This window comes from Pelophylax lessonae (assembly GCF_965119305.1).
Source record: "Pelophylax lessonae genome assembly, chromosome: 8".
Taxonomy (NCBI): domain Eukaryota; kingdom Metazoa; phylum Chordata; class Amphibia; order Anura; family Ranidae; genus Pelophylax; species Pelophylax lessonae.
Genome location: NC_138775.1, coordinates 26,960,020 through 26,977,749, shown reverse-complemented (window position 1 = coordinate 26,977,749; position 17,730 = coordinate 26,960,020). Strand labels below are relative to the sequence as shown.

The window sequence follows — 17,730 nt, the reverse complement described above, 5'->3', positions numbered from 1 at the left end:
CGACCGACGTACAACTACGTCGGTCCGCGCAGGAGGGCCAGTCTGCCGCCGTATATATGCGGTGGGCGGTCCGGAACCAGTTGAAGAAGCCATCTAAACTAAAGCCCTCATAAACTGTGTGCAATCTTTCTCTCCAATCTCATCACATCATTCTGAATGGCCTGCCTAGTTACAACACAATCAGATAAACTGGTCACTCAAATGATCAAAAATTCTAGGCAGCAAGAGATCACTGAAAAAAAAAAAAAAAAACGACTGTCCTAAAAAGGTCAAAGTTCTTCTTCCAAAATCATAATTAGATCCCAAAGTTTTTCTGTATAAAATATAAAGAATACATTTGGTGAAGAACCAAAATCTTCCACAAGGTGGCAGTAGAAGCGGCACAGTGTCCTCAGTGTAGCTCTAAACATCCACAAAGTCCAGGATAAGATTTATGATGGTTTAACAGGACATCCTTCCAGACTTCTCTAGTGCTGCCTTTCTACTATGGAGCTCTCTTCTCTTCATATCCTTGTGGAAAAGATCTGCAGGGAAGTCAAAAGCTGTTAGCATTGGCTATTTCAATACAAGTATTGTTATTGAACATTTGCAAATCACCGGAAGCATCCTGATTTTCTTAAATCTCACCAGATCCTACAAAGAATATTTGTTTTATATTATCTGACTTTATTTATTTATATTTATATTAAAAATAGTCATAGCCATCTAAAACTGATATTTCTGCGTTTCGCTGAACGACCTGATGATTTGTTCTATCTCTTAGGTCTCTATTGATGAGATCTCTTTGATGAATTCTTGGCTCTACACACCTGCTGTTAAAGGAGGAGGGAAGAGCGCCACTTGAGTGCAAGATTATGATTTATTATGACATAAATACGTAGTAAGGGCTCTTTCACACGGGCGATCAGTTTTTTGGCTCCGCTCCGGTGCTTTTTTTTTTTTTTTTTATTTACACGGAGCTGATGACATTTGTGTCATCCGCTCCATTGGTCCGCATATCATCCCATCCGTTTGCGGATGATATACGGACATAATGCATGTCTATGGGCATTGCGGATGTCAGCAGATGACACCGCTGACATCCGATGTTGCTTCCTTTCCGTTTTTTAAAAACGGAACAAAAATAGGGTTCTGTTCCGTTCCAAAAAACGGAACAGAACTGAAAGGAAGAAAATCAGATGTCGGCGGATGGTCATCCGCAATCCCATAAACATTCATTATATCCGTAAATCATCCACAAAAAATAGGATGATTTGCGGACATACGGAACGCCCGTGTGAAAGGGCCCTAACTTACATTAAAGTAAGGATAAAAGCGTCTGTCAGGTCCAAAACGGTTCCACGATGGTGAGAGGGGTCCGCACAATCCAGGGTGCCTCAGGTACAGAGCGCCAGACCAGCTGGCTGTGTGCGTCCGGGCAGATCAGAAAGAGGCGGCCGTAGAGGGAACCGGAAGGCGTCTGACGTCAGCGGCAGGAAACTGGCAAGATGGCTGAGGGAGCTTCAAAACGCGTTTCGGAGTCTGAGCGAGGGCCTGGGCAGGGCATGCGCACTGCTTCTTCAGTTGTAGCACTTCAACTCTGAAAACGCGTCTTGAAGCTCCCTCAGCCATCTTGCCAGTTTCCTGCCACTGACGTCAGACGCCTTCTGGTTCCCTCCACGGCCGCCTCTTTCTGATCTGCCCGATCGACCGGACGCACACAGCCAGCTGGTCTGGCGCTCTGTACCTGAGGCACCCTGGATTGTGCGGACCCATCTCACCATCGTGGAACCGTTTTGGACCTGACAGACGCTTTTATCCTTACTTTAATGTAAAGTTACTACGTATTTATGTCATAATAAATCATTATCTTGCACTCAAGTGGCGCTCTTCCCTCCTCCTTTATCCGTTTAGAGTGGACTTCACTCTGTTTGAATGAGCTGACCCTGAGCTGCGGACCACCCTTGGATTGCTTCTAAGAACAGTCAGAAATTGGCACATGGACTATTAATCCCCCCCTGTGCAAACTGTTTGCCCCACCTGTGTACATCAACACTTTTATCTGCCATTGTTTCAGCTTATATCTATATGAACTCTTTGACCTTTGACCTCTGAGCGCCTAAACCAGTCTCTATCTACACACCTGCTGTGTGCGTTATGAGAGATTCCCACTATCCCAGAGCGGAATTCCATAATTGGCACCATTCTGTCGGCGATTTTAAAAGGCTCTGGTAAAATGACAACTCGTACAACGTGCATTTCAGATGCCATTTATTTTAATGACCCCTAAAATCGCGGTGCAGCTCTGCTGCGATTGTCACGAGATAAATTGCACTGCTATTGCGGCAAACCGCATTGCATGAAGTTTGTTGCCCCAAAAAAAATTTGGGAGCTACTTTTGGGCGACAAGCTTCATGCGATGCGTTTTTCTACTATCGCAGCACGATTCGTCCCACGACACCTCCACATTAGGTGAATTCGATCACCGTGGTCTCTGTTGCAGCATGTGAAAATAGAGCTTTCCCTCCTGCCCATACGATATAAGTCTAGCTGGGGTGTAGTGAACCCTAAGGAGCAAATACAGTTGGGAGAGGCGCTGAGCAACGTTCAGAGCACTGTTGGACTGCCTGTAGGGACTCCTCGCATTGCTCTTCCTCAAATGCCCCTACATCTCTTTCCCAGCGAGAGGTCACACTCATGGGGTGGTCTCTTAGAAAACTATTCAGTAGCATAGAATAGCAATGTGATATAAATCCATAATAGGTATCCACCTCATTCATGAAATTAAACACGGCAGTGGGCGATTGTACCCAGAGATCAACTCCCCTTTGTGCCTTCACCGCATGTTGAAGCTGCATATAATAAAACTGCATCGAATTAGGGAGATGAAACCTATCTCTTAGTTCAGAGAATGTACACAACACCCCATCAGAAAAAAATATGACATAAATGTGTAATCCCATACCGTTTCCACCTAGCACCATACTGTAACATAGCTATCTCCGAATAACGAGCGTTATCCCAAATAGGACTGAACCTAATAAATCCCGTAACCTGTTGTAACTGCCTAACCTTATTCCAAGTTTTTTGCATGAGAGCGTATGTGGGTAAAAGTTTATTTGACTTGCTGAATATCAGCGCCTCCAGACCACTCACCACCACCTCTGAGCCCACTGTATGTGTCAGTAATCTAATATAAGGGTCTTCATTACCACCCCCCGTCTCCATGGCTGGGCGCATGGCTCGTGCTATATGTTGCATTTGTGATGCTAAATAGTATAGCCATGTATTGGGCAGAGCAAGCCCTCCAAGATCCTTGGGCCGCTGAAATTGCTCCAATTTCACCCTGGGGTTTTTGGACAGCCAGAGGAGGGAGCAAAACATTGAATTAATAATGCGGAACACTTTTAGAGGTATAACTACTGGGGAGTTTTGCAGGATGTACAATAATTGGGGCATGAGGATCATCTTTATTAGGTTGGTCTGAGAGACATTTTAAGTCTAGACCATGGGTCTTTAAACTATGGCCCTCCAGTTGTTCAGGAACTACAATTCCCATCATGCCTAATCCTGTCTGTGAATGTCAGAGTTTTACAATGCCTCATGGGATGTGTAGTTCCGCAACAGCTGGAGGGCCATAATTTGAGGATCCCTGGTCTAGACCATACCTTTACCTTATCACAAAATCTGGCAAGAAGAGGTGTTAGGTTAAAGAGGAAGTAAACCCTCCTCAGGAAGTTGTACCTATAGGTAAGCCTATGATAAGGCTTACCTATAGATACTGTAAATATCTCCTAAACATGTACGGTTTAGGAGATATTTACCTTTAATGCAGCCAGTGACGTCACTGGCGCATGCGCTCTGAAGGAACGGCTGATCGTGCCGTTCCTTCAGAGCCCCGTGCCGTGACCGTCGGCTCCCGCGCGCGTGCGCGGGAGTGACGTCACCGCGGCTCCGGCCAATCAGATGGCCGGATGCCGCGATCCCGGAAGACGGGCGACTGAACATGTCGCTCGTCATACAGGTAAGAGAGCGGCACGGCGGGGGCTCGTTCTAAGGTAAGTATTTCATAATGAGCTAGTATGCGATGCATACTAGCTCATTATGTCTTTCTCTTGCAGGTTGTAAGAAAAAAAAATTTTTTTTGAACGAGTGTACAACCTCTTTAAGGCGGAGATAATCCAAAGGGTTGGGGGTTATCTGAATGCCCAGATACTTAAAATTAAGGTAAATGGGTATATTGGCCGTCACTAAAGAGGAGGAATCTGGCGCTTTATCTAATGGCATAAGGGAAGACTTGGACCAATTAATGACCAGTCCCGAATTTAATCCAAATTCATTGATTACTGCCATGGCCTCTTTAAGGGAGAGAATGGCGTCCCCCAACAACAGCTTAGTGTCATCCACATATAACATGATTTTTTCCATGAAGAGGTCCATATTTAAAGCCACTTATATTTGTATTCGATCTAATAAGTGCTACCAAAGGCTCATTTGAAATTGCGAAGAGGAGTGGGGACAGGGGGCATCCCTGCCTGGTACCCCTATACAGGTCAAAACTGGGGGACATTTTTCCCGCCTCCCAAATAACCGCCTTAGGGGCTTGATAGAAGAGTTGGACCCAGGAGATATACCCCTGCCCAAATCCAAACTTGCGCATTATAGCCCACTCAATGCTGTCAAACGCGTCAAGAGATAACAGCGCCCTATCTCCCCATTATCAGCCCGAGACTGTAGATTGAGAAACAATCTGCATAGATTGATGGAGGTAGATTTTTGGGGCACAAAGCCAGCCGGATCAGAATGTATAATGGAAGCTATGACAGAATACAGCGAGAGAGCCAGGATTTTTGCCAGGATTTTAATATTTCCTGTAGGAGTGAAATGGGCCTATAGGAGTCCGGATCCAAGGGTTCCTTTCCAGGTTTTAGCAGTAATACAATATTTGCCCTGTTAATGGATGGAGGTAATCTTTGTGCATCTCTCGCCTTAAGTAAATGGGATAGCATGTCCACATCATAAAACTTGTACACTTCAGTTGGTATTCCATCTTCCCCCGGCGCCTTTGAGTTAGGGAACAAGTTGGTCGCTACCTGAAATTCCTCCACTGTCAGGGGATCATCAGAGTTTATCTGAGGAGGCAGATAAGGATGGCAATGGAATATCTTGTATATAGTTAAGTAATGCCTCCTCTGAATAGGTCTGTTTGGATTGATATAAAGTCAAATATTAGTCAACTAGTTCAGCCAGAATCTGCTTTAGGGAGTTAACTATTAGGCCGTCCCTCTTTCTCAATGCACCAATCCATGCCTGGTGAGAATGTGCCAATTTAGCCAAAAGGCGACCCGTTTGTTTCCCTTCCTCAAAGAAAGCCAACTTATTAAAGAAGCATTTCTTTTTGGCCGCTGCGGTGGAAATGCGAGAAAACGCCTCCTGGGCTGTCAGCCAACACTCCCTATTTTAATCTCAATGGTCAGCTATAAACTGAACCTCCAAGCAACGGACCAGCTGTGCCGCCTGTTCACCCTGGGCTGCCATTGTCCTTTTGATGGCTTGAATTTCAGCAATGAAAAGCCCTCAAAGAAATGCTTTAAATGTCTTCCAAGTGGAGCCTATGCTAGGCTGCCCAACATGAGTTTGCCAAAACTCCGCTATTCTGGTCCTGATCCTTTCATGAGATGGGAAGAGATGTATCCAGAAGGCATTCAGTTTCCACGGGGCCTTATGCAGATTAGATGGAGGTCCAGCCTCCAGACAGACTAGTAAGGGAGAGTGATCTGAAATTCCCTGAAGGGCATACGTCAGACACATAAAGGGCGGCTTATGGGGAACAAAGGCAAAGGTCTATCCTTGACAGGGACAAGTAAGTTTTAGAAAAACATAAAGAGTTTCTCACCCGCATGCATGCTGCACCATGGATCAATCCATCCCATTTTCCTTGCAAATTTATTTAGTAGCCTAAGGCTGGTACCCCTGCCCGCAGAGGCAGGTTGGTGTTTATCTAGGTTGGGGCCAACATAACAGTTGAAATCACCCATGATATATACTGGCACTTTTAGGTGGCACAGCTGGTACGTCCCTAATTCACGTAGGACCCCACCATGAAACGCAGGCGATATATAGATAAATGCCAAAATACATTTCAAAGTATATAACCTGCAGAACAAGAATATATATCTCTCTTCTTTGTCAATGGAGCAATGGAACGCCTGAAAATCCAGCTATGAACCAAAACACTCACATCCCTTGAATAAGTAGACCACCTAGTAGGTACTCCACTTGTCAGTCTTGACACGACGCTCAGCACCACTCCTACAAGGTGATCCTGAACCCTGCCACTGACTACCTTCTAATAGTCCAAAGAAAAACTGGTGTCTGCAATGTCTTCTTCACCACAATGTTAAGCACCCAGTTTTTTCTTGCCAACAGACTTTTGTTGCCGGAGCCTGGACAACCATAAGTCCTGTAGGGGCTTGTAGTAGTTTCTTCAGGGGCCCCTGCCACCAGGGCACCCCCCACCAAAGACTCCCAGGGCACCGCCCACTTCTTCTGGGCAGTCACCCACAGAGTTCCACTGTCGGCCCGTTGGCCAAAGGTAGTTCACTTAGAACTCTGAATAAATTGTAACCCATGATACCGGCCCGATGGCCCGAAACAGCATATTGCAGTCTATTGTTTCTCCTGAAAGATTAGAGGGTTGGCCCTCTGAAGTGTCTCTCAATTAATAGACATAGGCTAGCCAGCCTCAATGTGGATTCAGTATTTTCTTCTTAGCAGTAGAAATCTGGATGGGGGATCCGCACAACTTTCCCCCACTCTTTTCTTGAATTCTAACTAACCAAGCCTGGCCAGATCCATCTGGGCGGCAGACCTCTATCCGATCCAAGTAGATAGCCCGCCCATGATTCTATTGTGCCTTCACCGACAGGAAAGTTTTCCACAAGTACAACCTGGACTGATTACAATAGGGTTTGGGGACAAAGAGAAAGTCCCATATAGTCTCATCACACCAGGATTCTCTTTTGGCCTCTATCTCCAGCATGACCTCCCGTGGAGCATAGGGATAGTCATACCCATATTCTAAGTCCACCTTTTGCTGTATCCACCTCCGCATCCTGGAAAATCTGGGGAGGGTCTTCCAGTTACCTATCCCAGCTGGGGAATACGGGGTCTCCTCTCTTTTGATGAGGGAGGCATAGGCCTCATTCTGATCCCGAGCTTAGTTTCTAGGTGGGGATAGGTCTGGGACCCGATTAGCATAGGCCTTACAGAACCCCAGATTCCTGGCGCACTGTCCTCGCACCACGGAATCCCCAGCCTCCTCATCATGTGAGCCAAGACTGGCCGGACTGCTCCGATCTTGGGACCCCCAGTCCTATTCAGTCACTTCCTCTGACTTCCAAACATCTAATCCCTCCTCCAAGGATCCAAACCGATGCTGAAAGTTGGGAGACCCCACATCGATGACCCCGGCCTCTTCCTCGCTGCTCACACTCACACTTGCAGCCTCGGTCACCGCTGGCCATCTTCTCCCCTCTGCCTGTTTTGGAGCAGACTTTATTTCTGCTGCTGCAGCTTTCAATGCATCAGGTGGCCGCTCACTGGCCCGCACTACCTGCATGCACCCCGGCTTGGACATTCTCTCTCTCTCCACATGCATCCTGGCGGAGCGCGAAACATGTCTTCATGGTGATGGGACCGTTGGCTTTCTTGTTGTAGGAGTCGCAGGCTTTCCTTCTCCTGTCACGGGAGTGATGTCATCTCCTGTGCTGCCGCTGCTTGGATCCAGCGCAAGTGCTCTTCACATCCGGTGTCTGCACCGACAGTCCATCCAGAGCCTCGGTTCACCCAGTGTCCATCCCTTAGGTGACAGCGTGGAAGCCAGCTGGCTTTGTCGTCTGGCCGGAGACTCAGCCAGCATTACATCAGCAGTTGGGGCAAGTACACAGGCTCAGCCCAACACCCTATCAGCCTTTGTTTCATTTTAATAGCTTTTTACCCAATAAACTGTGTGACTTTGGATTTTCCTTTTTGGAGTGGAGCCTCATTTAGCCATATTATGGTTGTTGCCTTTATATACTGGTACTAATTTGATTCATACAGCCATAACCAGAAGCGCTCTCCATCTTTCAGTTTTCCTTTCAGACTCTGTACCCAGGAGTCCCCAACAGAGCTGCTGAGGTTGCATACAGGCTTTCCATCCTTGGTCATCCGGGTGCCCCATCTCTTCTTGTTTGCCTAACTACTGACTAGGCTCCCCTGATAAGCAGATGGAGCAGAATATGATTTACCTGCTACTCCCCTGTTAAGCAGGCAGAGCAAACTATTCTCCCCGCCTAGCACCTATCTAGGAGGGTGCTACATCATCATCCCTTGTGACAGAAAAAGGCAGTGACAGGTAAACATGTAAGCATTCCTTGTGACAGTGACGGGTACTCTTTAAGGAGGGATCTGGGGTCTAAAAGACTGCACTTCAAATTATTCAAAACCCCAAAATCTGCATTTTTGAATACTGTAACTTTTTTTTAAATCAGCGCCGTTGGCAGCCGAGTAAACTGGAAGTGACGTTGTGAAGTCGCTTCCGGGTTACTTGATTGGAGACCCGACTGAAGCCGAATCCGGCTTAGTTCGGGACTCTAACCAGCTGGCGGACATGCCGGCTGGTTGCTTGGGTCTCCCAGTGGGACAGGAGACCCGGGCAGAGTGGCAGAAGGGGAGGGGGGAGGGGATATCTCTGAGCGGCATTGGTTATCATTAGAAAGCCAACCGCCGGCTCTAAAAAACGGTACCGAGTTGATGCCTCTAGCTGCATATCAACCCCCGATACAACCACTTCTTCAAGCCAACGTACAGGTACGCCAGTTCGCGGGAAGTGGTTACAGAGAAAAAAAAAAAAGAAGGAGATTGGGACTTTAAATGAGGTGCGTGCAAACAGCTGGCAAAAACGTAAATGCGTAAATAGTTGCCGCATTGCAATCGCACTGTGTTTATGATCTGCTGTGAGTGTCACTAAAAAGTTAACACCCCAAAAGGATCGCAAACGCAGTGCGGTTTGCACACACTGCTTCACAGGTTGCAACCTGACAAATTTTATTGGCTGAACAAGATGGACTTGTGTCTTTTTTCAACCAGACCTCCAACTAATCTCTTACCTCTTCCATCAGCTCATTCCCCACAGTTACCTTTTGTACACAACCTATTAGATTGTAAGCTCTTCTGAGCAGGGCCCACTTAATCCTCTTGTATTTTATTTTATTGTAACTGTATTGTTTCCCTTTTATAATTGTGAAGCGCTGCGTAAACTGTTGGCGCTATATAAATCCTGTATAATAATAATAACAACCTAAAATGCGACATGGTTGTGGTGCCGCTCCAAAAATAGGTGCCTGCACTTCCTTGGTGCATTGCGGTGCAATTTCAGCCCATTCAAAATGAATGGGCTGAAATCGCACTGCATTGAGTCGCATGTAAACTTCACAGGAATGCGGTGCGGCTCCCAATGCGAGTTATAGTGTGAACCAAGACTAAAATTGTGAAGTTTGGGGTGCCCACATGAAATACATTGGATGGAGAAGTCTCATTTTATAACAAGTACATTTCAACTCACATGCTTGTCTTTTGCTTCTTGCCGTCCTGATGTCTGTGTGATGTAAGTGACGGCATCATGGACAGAGGGGAATAACCGAGACTTGGTGATCGTCTTGCTGAAAAAGCCTCCCACCTCTAGCTGTTCCAGAATGTTCTCTGTCACAATCACAAATATTATCACGTTACATGCTTGTCGTCTAAAAGGGTTCGCTTCGTTCTGAATTGAAATTCGGACAAATTTTTCGTTATTTGGAAATTTATTGCGTCTTACTAACTACTAGTAATGGCAGTGATCTGCGATTTTTAGCGGGACTGCGACATTGCGGCGGACAGATCGGACCCCTAACTGACATTTTTTACACTTTTCGGGGGACCAGTGACATTAATACATTAATCAGTGCTAAAAATATGCACTGTTACTGTAATAATGACACTGGCAGGGAAGGAGTTAACACTGTGGGAGAACTCCAGTAAAACACAATAAAGAGGCACTGACAGTTCATACTTTATTCAAAGAATAAAGCAGAAGGAAACTTTTAAACAGGTCTATAGGCGGTGGTCAGATGGCTCACATGCAACAAGGCTTCTGGCAATGAGTACCCGGAAGTGACTCCGACCAATAAAGTATAGCAAGGGGCTACAAACCACAAGATAAAGTCCAAGAAATTATTCATAATTCGATCGTTTTAAACATCCAATGCTTTTCAGGTGTCAACACTCCCCTTCATCAGGGCTGCTAGTTTCATCAAATAATATACTATTAGGAGGTATTTATTTTTATACATACTGTATGTATTTTTGGATACCAGCTTTTATCACTTTGTTTTATATTTATTTTATAGCCCTGATGAAGCAGGAGTGTTTGGCCCCTGAAACGTGTTGGCATTTTCAAAAGATCAAATTACGAGCAATTAAATAATCTTTGACTCTTTTATCTTGTGGTTTGGCACTCCTTTTAACACTTCTATGGTCTGTGAGATCAATGAGCGAGGCAGCCAATTTCCCTAGCATCAGGGGCATAACTACAGGGGTTGCAATAGCAACCGGGCCCCATGCTTCAGGGGGCCTGTGCGGCTCCCCTGTACACCTGGATAGGAGGAGCGGCGGGGGCAGCATGTAGAGAAATCACTGTCCTCCTTTTTCCTCCTGTAGCTGCAGGAGGAAAATGGAGGAGTTTGGTTCCTCTGTATGCTGCCCCCGCCACTCCTATCCAGTTCACTTGTGTTCGGCTGTCTCTGGGCCCCTGTGTGCTCCCCTGGCCACCACCCTACTGTGCTGCCCCCTCCCCCCAATGTGCTCCCTCCCCTCTCCTGCCGGCTGCTGCAGGGGATGTGTCAAAATAGAGAACCAGGAAGGGGTCAGTAAATATGTAATTTACCATCTCCTTTCTTTTCTGAATGGACAGAGTCATAGTCAGTGACATTGTAAAAAAAAAGAAAATAAAATGATAAAAAATAATACAATTAAAATATCAAAAAATAAAAACTACTGACTCCAGTGGGTGAACTTCCAGGATCGCAAAAGGTCACACTTGCGACCGGGCCCTGGCATTCCACCACCGTGGGGGAGGCCCCAAGATGGCAGGAAGGGGGCCCACTGCAGAACTTGTGAAAGGGTCCCGCTGTGGGACCGTAATAAAGGGCCCTGCAACGTGAGTAAAGGGCCCCAGGATCAGTGAGAAGAGCCCCAGGCTTGAAGGGAAGGGCCCTGGCCAGGGGTCCCTTCCTGGTTTCTTGCACTGGGGCCCTGAAGGTTCTAGTTACGCCTCTGCCTAGCATCTTCCCTGGGGACCCTGAAGCACCGTCCACTATGAACACCCTAAAATAAGATTGAAATAAAAAGCATTTTTTACATTGCAATAACACATTATATTATATATTATTTCTCTTATTGACCTGCTTTTTACTTACCATGACATCCCGCGAGGTAAACATTCACATTGATTTCATGGAAATCACGAAATAGCTAAAATAAAAAATAAAATAGAAGGACATTGCCATTGCGCCAATATTTCAAGCACTTGTTATTCTTGCCTAGAGAGCATCGTATCCTTTATAAATATTAAGTGAAATACATGCAAGCTGACATTTAAATCTTATCTCAACCCACAGAGTAATGTGAGCACCTTAACAAAACAAATCTATCCCCAAAAACAACAACCTAGCCCACAGCTCTTCCACTATACCACAACCTTTAAACACTCCTCTAGGGACCAATGCATCCTCAAAATGTTCACAGCTGAAGCTCTGAGCCTGTCTAACGTTATGCTGAGAATTTTGAGAATGAATTTCTCCACAGTGCCTGTAGCTACAGAGGGCTTGTTATAAAGCTCATGTACTGCTTTTGTTAGGAATATGTATATGCTTGAAAGCCCAAATCAGTCTTTGTCAACTATGTTTCAGTGAATCTCTAGAGTTCCTCTAGATGTTGCTAGGGGTTCCTTAAGAAACGGGCAATTTCTGCCTCTCAGACATGTAACCATCGACACCAGTAATTTTTTTTTTTTTTTTTTAGCTATCTGTAAGGGGTGAGGCATTCACCCCACTGGCCACCAATGTAAGGGGCATTCTTTTCACCAACCACCAATGTAAAGGGCATTCTGCTTAATGACCACAAATGTAAGAGACATTTTTTTTTTACCACTGCCTACCAGTGTAATGGGTCCTTTCTTCCACTGACCAGCAATCTAAGGCAGGGTTTCTCAACCAGAGTTCCATGGAACCCTAGGGCTCCTCCTGAGGTTGCTGGGGGTTCCTTGAGCAATGGGCAATTTCTGCCTCTCCGACAAGTTCCCAATGACACCATTGTTCCTCTTAACTCGGGGGTAATTCTTCCTAATGATGACAAGAGTAAGGAGCATTCTTCCCACTGACTGTCACTCTAATGTGTAATGAGTTGTAGATTTTAAATTTTTAGCAGGGGTTCCCGAGACTAGAAATTTATTTCAAGGGTTCCTCTGTGTTGAAAAGGTTGAGAAAGGCTGCTCTAAGGGGACCTTTCTTTACTGACCACCAATGTAAAGGAGTATTTCATGGACCATCAATGTAGGGAGGTACTCTTGTAGGTAACCCTCAACGTAATTGGCAGTTTGCCTACTGACCACCAATGTGAGGGACTACTACAACGTTTACTCTCTTTTTCCTGGTCCTAAATAATAATAATAATTTTGTCAGATAAAGCAGCCTTTAGGTTTTAAAATACACTAAATATGTGACATTCATTATACTTTTATTTATTCCTATGTCGCAACTCACTGTTCTACTTATACAGGGGTCTCCAAACTTTCTAAACAAAGGGCCAGTTAATTTTCCTTCAGGCTCTAATCCCAGTGGGATTAGAAAACTCTCTGGCATTAGTGGAAGTAAACAGCACCTCCTCATTGGTTTTAGTGGGAGGGATAGTACCCCATTGTTGGTATTTAGGGATTAATAGTGCCCCATCATTGGTATCATTGGGTGGAATGGTGCCCCATCACTGGTATCATTGGGAGGACTGGTGCCCCATCATTGTTATCATTGGGAGGACTGGTGCCCCATCATTGGTATCATTGGGGGGAATGGTGCCCCATCATTGGTATCAGTGGGAGGAATGGTGCCCCATCATAGTTATCATTGGGAGGAATGGTGCCCCTTCATTGATATCAGTGGGAGGAATGATGCCCCATCATTAATAGAATTTGGAGGAATGGTGCCCATCAGTGGGAACACTAGTGCCCCATCATTGGTGTCAATGGGAGGAATGGTACCTCATCATTGGTGTCAGTGGGAAGAATGGTACCCTATCATTGGCATCAGTGGGAGAAATAGTGCCCGTCAGTGGTATCCTTGGGAAGAATGGTGCCCCATCATTGGGAGGATTGATGCCCCATCATTGGTATCAGTGGGAGGAATGGTGCCCCATAATTGGTATCAGTGGGAGGAATGGTGTCCCATAATTGGCATCATTTGGAGGCATGGTGCCCATCAGTGGGAAAACTAGTGTCCCATCATTGATGTCTGTGGGAGGAATGGTGCCCATCAGTGGTATCATTGGGAGGAATGGTGCCCCATCATTGGTATCAATGGGGAGAATGGTGCCCCATCATTGATATCATTTGGAGGAATGGTGCCCGTCAGTGGGAAGACTAGTGCCCCATCATTGGTGTCTGTGGGAGAAATGGTGCTCCATCATTTTTGTCTGTGGGAGGAATGGTGTCCCGTTATTGGCATCAGTGGGAGGAATGGTGCCCGTCAGTGGGAAGAATAGTGCCCCATCATTGGTGTCTGTCGGAGGAATAGTGGCTCAAGGGTAAGATAAATGTAAGCAAAGGGCCACATCCAGACACACATTTCTTAAAATTATTATTTAGCAAGTGTTCCTGGCAGAACTGAAAGTTATTTCAAATATTCCTTCAAGTAAAAAACTTGTGAAAGGTTGGTCTATAACCTACCATAGATCACTTTAAACATAACCCCTCAAAATCCTCAATTGAAAACATATAACCAATAGATTTTAATTGTCAAAAAGTCCTATTCGCAAGCCTACGTCTGATATTAAGCAATACAAAATACAACATGAAACATAAAAGAAGTAAAAGAAGTGACTGTTGATAAAATCCTGCAACAAAATCTCTGCCATATACAAACGGTTGAGTTCCGGATTCGGATCTGTGGCATACTGGAGCACAATTACGGCAAGTTTCCAGACTTACGTTTTTCAGCATCTTAATGCTGACGGTGTCTACAAAACTAACGGTGCTCAGATCCAGGATGAGGGAGTGGATGGGGAACTCATTGTGTTCCAGGCAGTTTACGGTGCTCTCTTCTAAGATTCCACAGTTGTTCCTGAGCTCTTGATCTGCGGTGTCCAAACTGTGAACGGCAATTGAATCCAGCTCATTTACCTAGAAAATATGAAAGGTCAATTCACTAAGCTGCATGAGTCATCTTTTTTTTGGAACATTAAATTCACAAAAAATATTACTGTTATGAAATGTAGATTTTTTTTTCTAATTTGGACTAAAATAGTGGTTGTAAACCTCAGAAATAAAATATGAAATACAAATGAAATATACATAAAAGCATATCCCTCTATAGTGCAGTATAACTGCAGCGGGCGGTCCTTAACCTTTTAAAGCTGTTGGGACGAAGCAATGTATGACGTCGCTCTGGTCCTCCAAGGCCATATAGAGTCAAATGAGGGCCATCTTGTCCTGCCTAGGAGGAGAGAGGACCGGCTCTTTTTCCCAGCTACCGACGGCTCCGGTAATCGGTGAAACCGACAAGGAAGCGGCGGGAGGGGGGGGGGGGTACCTCTCCTGCTGCCCATAAAAGTAATCCACCGCTGGGACCACTTTTATGTGAAAGAGGACCGCAAAAAAGGACCGAAAGAGGACAGCCCACCCATTAAAAAAATACTGGAGTAATGGCAGCTATCTGCTGCCATAACCCCAGTATCTAACATCAAAGTAGCGACGTATAACCACGCCGGGCGGTCCGGAAGTGGTTCATTTGTTAATCAAGTCATTCTATATCTGCTAGTTAGCTGTTTCTCAACTCCAGTCCTTGGGGCACACTAACAGGCCAGGTTTGCAAGAAAACTGAAAGACATCCCAGGTGATATCATTTGCTGCTCAGTGATTGCAGTATTCTCGTCTGCATCTCCCTAAGGTAATACCTAAAATCTGGCCTGTTAGTGTGCCCCGAGGACCGGAGTTGAGAAACACTGTGCTAGTTCATCTAGCACTCGGTTTCCCTCAGACGGATAATGCTGCTGTCCAAAGGTGTCTCCATTGCTCCTCTATCTAGAGCGGAGACACTGCAATACAGGGAGGTGTGTTAGTCCCAGTTCACATCAGTACGATGACAGACATTGCCTATGAATCGGAGCACACTGCTCTGCAAATCACATGCTAGGTCTGTGCGATGCAAATTCAGCCATAGAGATTGTATACAGATTGTATGGCTGAATTTGCATCGCATTCTGACACAACACACACAGGACCCTTTTTTGGGTCCGCACCAGAATCTGATCGCATGGGTGTCCACACCTATGCAATCCCATTCATATCCAAACTGACCGTTCACACTGCGATATGTGAACTGCTCTGGGGGTGTTGTTAACTTTGTATTGACACCCCCAGTGATTCGCATATGGCAGTGTGAACTGCCTGCGAGTTGAATGCGATGTGGGAACCCGCAGTGGATTGGCAGGGTTCCCGCATCGCATATGTGTGAACCGGCACTTACTGGTCAGCCAGATCACCAGGGAAAAAAGCCTAAGAAAAGAAAACTAAAACTAAAGCAGCCACCATATCTAATGACTGATAAGCTGCAATATATTAAATTCTTGATGTTAGGTTTAAGCCTTCCTTCGCCCCCCTAGCCACCTTACTTTGTCCAGCGTCATCTCTCCTTTCCTTCGTTTCAGTTCCTTCTTAGCCTGTTTTTCCGCCTTTTTCTGTAGCTGAGCTTCTTTTTTATTGGCTTTTTTCTTCATTTCAATAAGTTTATCCACTTCAATTCCACTCTACAAATGAAGATATAGTTACAAGGAAGCAGAGAGAAATACGTCATTCCAAAAATAACGAATTCAGAGAAATTTGATCAATCCTTTGGAAATATGTGAATAGGTAGAGTCAGGTTTTTTTTTCAGGGGGAACGTGAGGGAACGCAGTTCCCGGCACCTCCAGCACTGAATGTATGTAATGGTAAGGTGTGCTGGAGCGTCTATGATGCTGGGGGATCTATTGTAACTGGGGATCCTTTGATGCTAGGGGGAGTCTTTTGTTGCTGGGAGAGATCTATTGTTGAGGGAAGGTCGGCACCTATTCTCTGGGCACGACAATTGGCAAATGTCGTGCCCATTCACAAGAAAGGTAGTAGGGAGGAATCGAGCAACTATACACCAGTGAGTCTGACATCAATAGTAGGCAAATTAATGGAAACCCTATTAAAGGATAGGATTGTGGAACATCTTAAATCCCATGGATTGCAAGATGAAAAACAACATGGGTTTACTTCAGGGAGATCATGTCAAACAAATCTTATAGATTTTTTTGACTGGGTGACTAAAATAATAGACGGTGGAGGTGCAGTAGACATTGCATATCTAGATTTTAGTAAGGCTTTTGACACTGTCCCACATAGAAGACTTATCAATAAACTGCAGTCATTGAGCATGGACTCCCATATTGTTGAGTGGATGAGGCAGTGGCTGAGTGACAGACAACAGAGGGTTGTAGTCAATGGAGAACATTCAGAACAAGGTGATGTTACCAGTGGGGTACCTCAGGGATCTGTACTGGGACCAATTTTGTTTAATATCTTCATAAGTGATATTGCAAAAGGCCTCGATGGTAAGGTTTGTCTTTTTGCTGATGACACAAAGATATGTAACAGGGTTGATGTTCCTGGAGGGAAACGCCAAATGGAAAAGGATTTAGGAAAACTAGAAGAATGGTCAGAACTCTGGCAACTGAAATTTAATGTGGATAAGTGCAAGATAATGCATCTGGGGCGTAAAAACCCAAGGGCAGAATATAGAATATTTGACACAGTCCTGACCTCAGTGTCTGAGGAAAGGGATTTAGGAGTAATTATTTCAGAAGAATTAAAGGTGGGAAGACAATGTAATAGAGCAGCACGAAATGCCAGCAGAATGCTTGGATGTATAGGGAGAGGTATAAGCAGTAGAAAGAGAGAAGTGCTTATGCCGCTGTACAGAACACTGGTGAGACCTCACTTGGAGTATTGTGCGCAGTACTGGAGGCCATATCTCCAGAAGGATATAGATACTCTAGAGAGAGTTCAGAGAAGAGCTACTAAACTAGTACATGGATTGCAGGAAAAAACTTACCAGGAAAGGTTAAAGGACCTTAACATGTATAGCTTGGAAGAAAGAAGAGACAGAGGGGATATGATAGAAACTTTTAAATACATAAAGGGAATCAACTCGGTAAAGGAGGAGAGCATATTTAAAAGAAGAAAAACTACCACAAGAGGACACAGTTTTAAATTAGAGGGGCAAAGGTTTAAAAGTAATATGAGGAAGTATTACTTTACTGAGAGTAGCGGATGCATGGAATAACCTTCCTGCAGAAGTGGTAGCTGCAAATACAGTGAAGGAGTTTAAGCATGCATGGGATAGGCATAAGGCTATCCTTCATATAAGATAGGGCCAGGG

At 45.1% G+C, this 17,730-nt stretch overlaps 1 protein-coding gene across 3 annotated transcripts in view; it reads right to left on the bottom strand.

The window, feature by feature from the left end:
* Positions 1 to 277: 277 nt before the first annotated feature.
* The window catches only part of LOC309561756 (solute carrier family 26 member 6-like), a 93,417-nt gene continuing 75,964 nt past the window's right edge, over positions 278 to 17,730 (bottom strand). For all 3 annotated transcript variants that reach the window (XM_082265766.1, XM_082265765.1, XM_082265767.1), the window contains exons 16-20: positions 15,940 to 16,074; positions 14,258 to 14,449; positions 11,478 to 11,532; positions 9,587 to 9,723; positions 278 to 524 (exon numbers count right to left, since the gene is read on the bottom strand). In XM_082265766.1, coding sequence (XP_082121892.1) covers positions 504 to 524; positions 9,587 to 9,723; positions 11,478 to 11,532; positions 14,258 to 14,449; positions 15,940 to 16,074 — 540 coding nt within the window. In that variant the 3' untranslated portion in view covers positions 278 to 503. The remainder of the gene's footprint in view (positions 525 to 9,586; positions 9,724 to 11,477; positions 11,533 to 14,257; positions 14,450 to 15,939; positions 16,075 to 17,730) is intronic.